Source organism: Olea europaea, chromosome 17 (assembly GCF_002742605.1).
Source record: "Olea europaea var. sylvestris chromosome 17, O_europaea_v1, whole genome shotgun sequence".
NCBI classification, from domain to species: domain Eukaryota; kingdom Viridiplantae; phylum Streptophyta; class Magnoliopsida; order Lamiales; family Oleaceae; genus Olea; species Olea europaea.
Window position 1 is genome coordinate 3,590,582 of NC_036253.1, and position 7,375 is coordinate 3,597,956.

A 7,375-nucleotide genomic window follows, 5' to 3' on the forward strand; every position below is an offset into this window, starting at 1 on the left:
ATACAAGATACTAAATGCTCTATAAACTACGATTAAGAGCAAACTAATCTCCCGATCGATCGTCGAGTAAGAGGGTGTACTGGCCTTGATCGCCATCCTGATCGCACTGTTGCAAAGGCAAGCAGAGAGGCCGAAAAGCACTCTCAGTAAGCATAAAGGAAGATGAAGTGCCCTCACATCTCCTTTCTAAATGCATCGCTGCAACGACGGGCAAGGAGCCTGAGAAGCACTCTCAGCAAGTAAGGTGGCCTGCAAGCACCCCAAAAATTGTCTTCCATCATTGAACTTCTTGTAGGAATGGAGACGATGGGAAGAACTTTGCTGCTGACCAAAGAATATTTCCTATATTTCCCATACCAAAGGTGACATCAAGAAAGATGGCAAAGTGGGCGGATCATATGATCCATTTCCATGGAAAACGTAAGTTTTGGATTGATTGTCAGAAATGCCAAGCAAAGACAGCAAATTGGTTTTTTGAAGAAGAAAATGGAAATGAAGATGGAAAGTATGAAGTATACGTGCATTTATAGGGAGGTCAAGGTGAAAAGATAGAATATGATGTGCATTTATAGGGGTGAAGGTGAAAAGACAGAATATGAGCAGCCATATTCGTGTCTAGTAAATGGGATTAAGTGGGCCAAAGTCGGGCAGAAATATCAAGAGAAAATGTGCAAAACTTTTTAGCATAAACCAGTTAAATGCCTGAGCGATTGACGATTAAAAGACGAACTTCAATAAATACACAAGAGGCTAAAATAGTTATTCATTAACAATGATGGCTGCTGTTATATCAGTACAAGGTTACAAAAGGAAAGTCAATATGAAATTACAAAAAGAAAAAGTTAAGGCATTAATCTCTTAATTACAATTCGCCCCATACCAAACGAATTCTTTCCCTAAGTCTCTCCCAGTCCTCGCTCTGCCGAGAAGAAGTGATATTCAATTCAGCCACAACATCATCATCAACTTCCAACTTCATGTACTGTTCGACCAAAGACTTAGTTCGCTCAATTCCTTGGGAGGCATTACACTTTTTAGCAGTCATTCTCGCCTTGCAATCGTCCATCTTGGCTTGAAGCTCCTTCATCTGAGCAACCAAACTAGTCATCAAAGAGTCTTCAATCATGACTTCGGAAGAGATTTCTTTCAACTCATCCTCATCTTTGTTGATCTCTAGAAGTAAAGACTCTTTTTCAGATATGGCATGAAGATATTGAGTACTTTTGGCCTTCAGTTCAACATTCTTGGCCAGTAAGGAGAGGACCTCGAAATGGACAACTTTCAACGTCGCTTTAAAATCAGTAGAAAAATTGAGCGACGAAAGTGTCAGTGCTTGCTCCAATTTCGCATTCAAATGCTCAAGCTTATCCTTATGCTTGGCAACACTATCCTTACCGATGTTCATGTCCATGAAGGACACATACTCAAATATCGACTGCTTAAGGAACTCCATATCTTCCTCTGAAGAAGCAAAAGGACAACTGGCTGAAGCAGGGCGAGATGGCTTGACTTGCTCCCAGGAAGTGAACAAGTCTTGAATGGAACACACAATTTTATCAGCATCCTGCGAAGAAAATCGCCAATATTGAAGGTTTCCACTACACTAAACAAAGTGGAGGTAAAGGTGAAGCAAAGATTACCTCATCAGCAATCTTGGAAGGTGGCATATCCCCAGCCAAATTTACCACTTGTGGCTCCACCATTCGTGAGGACTTCCCCTTGTCTAAGTGAGAAGACCTTGCCGCAACGGGCAGACTCATGGGAGCATCTGCAGAACTCAAAAGGCAACAAGTCAAAACCAATAGCACAAGCAAAGGTAAAGCATCAAAAAATGAATTACCTTCTGCTTCGACGTTTGGGAGGTCAATGCCCTGGGAAGAAGGTGGCTCGTCTATTGGTTGTCATGAAGATCTGGGACTGAAGATTTCTCTTTAAGCGTAGTCACTTCATCAGCTGGTTTGGACGAAGCAGCCCCAACAGAGGATGATGGAGCAGGAGCTGCCAATACCAAAGCTTTCAAGGGAGAGTTTGTACTCTTCTGAGAAGTCCAAATAAACTATCAGCACATAGAAAAGTTTCAAGTATAGAAAGGTATGCTTATGAGTAAACCAATTTAATTACCTTTCTCTTGACGATGAGAGGGGTATCATCATCATCATCCTCCAAAATGGGAGACGCTGAGGCTGGCTGTTTGCGGCTTGGGGCACTTTTAGCTGCAGTAGACTTGGCAGGAAGAGAAGTCGATGGACGGGCAGATTGTTTAGCACGAGCAGAGGAAGAGGGACTCCTAATGGACACAGGAGTGACCAAAGCAGGAGAGGTGGAAGAAATGTTTGGCTGGTCTAGTGAATGGAAAGCACGATTGGCATTAGTTGTAAATAATCTGCGCTTCACTGACGGCCAGAGTTGTTCAAAAAGGGGATGGATGGCACGGCTAGGATTGAAGGGGGCTAATGAAAAGCTGCTCGTCAAAAGAATATTGCGAGCATTTATAGCCTATGCATCTACCTTATTAATGGTGTGGAAGCGATCTATCAAATTCCTTGAATAGCAAGGGAGAACGGGCCAAGTTTGGCCAAAACCAAGTTGGTGAGCAAAAAATTGGGAAGCATATATTTCTTTCCTAGCTTTGGCATTGGTCCCAATCAAAATATCATGGAACAACTCCCTCCCGGTCAAAAACTGAATCCCAACGAACAAGGAAGTGTTCGCACTATCCAGAGTGGATGGAGGTTGTACATAATCTGGAGTCAAAAAGGGAGGAAAAGAAAAGAAGGAAGGGATTGAATCCAAAGTATAAAAGGATGAAAAAATATCCCTTCTGGGCATATTTATAGGAGTCAGGGGATCAATTGCTAGCTCATAGCAGCTAGCAGAAGGACTAGAAAAAGATGGAGCACCAAGCAATGGAAAATAGACTCTCAACCACATTTGAGTAAACCAAAGAGGCCCACTGCCAGTGGGAGATGCACCATTCTTCAATTGGGATTGAAGAGAAGCCATGCCTCTATAAAGGGCAGCTAAAAAGAAAGAACACAAATTCAGAGGCCTACCACACGTCAATTCGTGCGCTATGGGTAAATAGCTCATGGAGGGTTTTATATTTGGCACACATAAAATGTATTTACAAAGCCAACTCAGAAGAAAGGTCACTCCCTCAGTATGGGAAGGCTCAGCGCTCGAATGGTTATGAAGGGTTTGCAGGCTTGAATAAGATTTGGTGAGGCCTCTATCAAATTTTGGGGCGACACCAGAAATCAAAATACCAGGGAAAATGGTATCGTCTAAAGGTGACAGATTTACTAGGGCCCCAACATCCCTTAAGGTAATGGACATGGGACCAAGAGGAAAAACAAAAGTATTATACTCAGAAGACCAAAAACTTAAAGCGATTGGAAAAAGTGCTGGGTCGAAAATAGGGGGTTGAAGAGAGATTTCTAATAAATCAGAAATCCTAGCATTGTCAAAAATTGCCTTAGTAGGACCATGGTCCACAAGGCGAGCATGCCATCTACGGAAAACGACATCAGATTTAGGCAAAGTGTGAATACCTCTTTCGCGAAGTGGCCCCAACGGCAAATAATTTAGAAACGGAGGGCCTTGAGTACAAGGGAACAGCTGATCGACCGCCGCTTGTTCGATGGCCTCGGCATTGTTGAATAAAGGACCTAAATAGAACTCATTGAGTTCAACATTGGCCGGTGCAAGGAAGTTCGGAGTTATATATGGCCGAGTAAGGAGTTTCTGAAAGTCTTCGAAACTAAAGGAGTCACAAAACTGGGATTGTGAAGTAGCCATTAGGGACGAAATAGAGTTTTTCAGAGTTACGTAGCAGAGAAGCAAGGAGATGAACAATAATATTGCGAGAGAGAAGCGCGAAAAAATAAAGCGTGATTTAGTGGTGCAATGAAATGGCGTATTTGGGGGTTATAAGGGTTTGCAAACGTCGCACCTTTTCAAGCTATGGAAGAAAACAATAATTGAAATTCTTGGGAATTTCAAATATTGCTGGTTAACACAAAATGAATATGGCAAAAATTAATAATTGGTATTAATTTTGCCATATTGGGGGGTAATTGTTGACACACAAAAAGTTCAGCCCAAGTCGGATAGCCCAAGGAATGAAGCTCAATTGGAAGATCCCCAAAAATCAAATAGCCCAAAGAAACGAACCAATCGGGCAATGCAGGATAAATGCCCAAATAGGGAAGCACATAAACGCGGTAATACCATCGCCCAAGGTTGCAAGTCGCCCAAGATTTGAGCGAATAAATTGCCATGCAGTCGCCTAAAGCTGTGACCCTGCTCTCGTCCAAACATTCGAGTCGCCCAGCATCTTAGCAAACAGAAGATGTTATAGTTACCCAAAAGTGAAGTTAATGAAGCAGTTATTGGGTAGTCCTATCACGTTCCACGATTCAAGAAATTCAATTGAAGACGGTTAAATGACAAAAGTAATGGCAGCAGTTAGAGAAGGCAGTTCCACGACAAGTTGGCCACTACGAGGAAAGTGGGCAGTTATAGAGCGATCAAGCAGTTTTTAAGCGGTTGATTATGAAGAGATCATCTAGGAGTATAAAAGGAAGAAAAGACATAGAGCAAAGCCCCCGAATCAAATACTCTCAAATAGAGAATATGTAACTTTAAATTTTTTAATTTAAATTTAAACACTTATTTTTTCAGTAACTCGTGCTTGCGCCCCTTGGAGGCATCCTGTTATTTTCCAATTGTAAAGTTATCGCCAATAAAAAACACCCATTTTTGGGACTTTGTCTCAAGAAGTTTATCCCTTACATAATCGTCTGATCCCTTTTTAATTGTTAGCGACTAACCCGCACGAAACAGAAATATTACACATTACTCTTAGTTAAAAAATTAAAAACAAAAAACAAAAAGCAACATATGCTAAAAGGACACAAAAATATTAACAATATGTTTTTTCTTAAAAAAACATGGACACTCTAAAATATTCTTAATAGAAATCACAAATGCCAGTATATTGCATTATGTTATAACACTTTACATGCCATTTTTTTAAAATCTTTCATAATTAAATATTTCAAATTTTAAAAACTAGAAGCCATAATATTTTATTTGGTACTTTTCTTTGAAGGATAGTTTTCTTTTGTTCAAGGTTTCAAAATTTATTATTTGCATTTTCTTTTGAACGACAAGTTGAAATGAAGAAGAAAATAACTTTAAAAAGCTAAAAATTTACTAAAAACATAAAGGTGCTTTATTTGATTTTTCACTGACATTGTAAAATGAACAAATGGAAATTCTTAGTTGTCATCTGCAAACGAGAAGAAAAAGGAATAAACATAGCGAAAGGTCAAAGGTTCCACACCGCATGTTTTCATTTAAGGAAGATCTGAATTTAAAATTTTGCTGATAGGGTCGCTCAGCTGTATCCATAGAATTAACGAAGGACTTAAAGATTTTGTATATAAACAAGGCCAACTCCCGGATATAGGGCCATCACAACACTTAGCCACGAAATCCCGGATGAATTGACAAGGATACTTGACGATTACCTCAGACCCAACCTCCGAGGGGGAAGTTAAGATCTCCCACTCAGAACGTGGGGATGGTGGGGAGGCCAACGTAGAACACGTGACACCATTACCACCCAGCTTCTAACGCCTATAAATATCCTCGAGGGCGACACAGGTATGGACGATAGCATTTTTTCCTAGCCATCTAAATTCATCTTCATACTTCCCAGTATCATTTATTGATTATCACGCCGGAGGCAAAACGGGGAGAAAGCCTCGCCTTCATTTTTCATGTTACACATGCCCAACGGAGTAGCAGGCACGCCAAACGCCACCAGGTAGATGGAAAGGTATTATTCCACCAACATTTCATCATTCATTTCAAAACCAAATCTAAAACTTGTTATTTATTTTCCCGTTCTGCTATAACCATTTTTACAATCAAAATAGAGTTTTCTACATTTAAAAAATATTTGCATCCATGTTCAATTTTATCCATAGGGAAATTAATAAAACATCAAATTTCTTTAACTCACCATACTGTTTAAACTGCTCAACTCCTCCTTATTCTCCTAACACGAATAGAAGGTTACGGCTATTGTAGATGCTCCTTCAATTTTTGGAAATTAAAAACAGGACTGGAGATTAGGATTCTTATATTATAATAGGGAAATGAGCAACCTAGAAAAAATGCAAAATTAAGCATCAGTTAAAAAAGAATAAAAGATCTGTAAAATTCTTGCAAACGTAGATATCGTATCTATGAATTTCACTTCATAAAAATGAGATTTCTAGCAAATATGTTAGAAAACCTAAGATATCATTTAAATGCAACTATATTTACCGATTAATTCAACGTAAGAGCGGTAAGTCTCAGCAGTACTATCCCTTCTGATAAAGTAATGAATTGGAGCATCTCAGGGGCCTAGACAGTTGCAACTATAAATAAAAACAAGACAAACATACATAATACACTACACATCATGAATTCGTATCTATGATCCACGTGTTCAGCAATTAATTGCCTATTATTGAAACAACTAATGAGTTGGCTCACAATTCAGATAAATAGTACAACATCGGATAATTTTAAGATGATGAAATGATAAATTATTATTTTATCTTATGAAATTCAATGTACCAAACATATCATAAAAATGATGTTCTTATATTTGCTAGTGATGATTTCATATAGTCTTGCTAACAAGCATGATTCGATTAAGTCAATCCTCTTTTTCTTCAGAAACACTATTTACCTTTAAGTTAAAGCCTTGATTTAAGTAAATTAGCAAATAATGATCTCTTATCGAAATTATTAATAATTTGTTTGGTTAAGGTAGACTGAGATTTTGGACAATTTTAAGTTATAAAAATAAGTTAAAAATTCGTTGAAGTGCTCAATTTCGTGGAAGTTATGGTTTCATGCGATCGTGTGAGCAAGTATAGTTTCATTAAGTCAAACACTCTATTTAATTCCATAATTTTTACATTATCTTTGGAGTAGGAAGTTCCACCATCAAACCCGCGTCATGTTACCTAGTATAATTAGTTATGTTAATCTATAATTCTTTAGTGAGACTTCAACAATTACTCAAATGACTAAATTAGCCCCAAGACTACTATATATATCTCTGTTGTCATTCTCCATTCCTCACAAGCACGATAAACCTCACTACAAATTGTAGCAAATGGCAAAATCTCAAATTTCCAAAGTCATTTTCTCTGCCCTCCTCATCTGCTTCCTCCTTATAGCATCCAACGGTAAGAGGTCTTTAGTTCTTACTATTATTATTATTTTTTAAATAAATGTCTTTTTCAACTTTCGGTCAGGATGGCTTCATGTAGAAAAATTTCATGATGAAACTACCTTAATTATTGTT

The 7,375-nt window shown here is 38.6% G+C and overlaps 1 protein-coding gene across 1 annotated transcript in view; it reads left to right on the plus strand.

Moving 5' to 3' along the window:
- Positions 1–7,162: 7,162 nt before the first annotated feature.
- Positions 7,163–7,375, plus strand: part of LOC111365772 (defensin-like protein 1) — a 1,354-nt gene continuing 1,141 nt past the window's right edge. Inside the window, exon 1 of the mRNA XM_022986301.1 lies at positions 7,163–7,256. Within this exon, the coding sequence (XP_022842069.1) occupies positions 7,184–7,256 (73 nt within the window). The 5' untranslated portion in view covers positions 7,163–7,183. The remainder of the gene's footprint in view (positions 7,257–7,375) is intronic.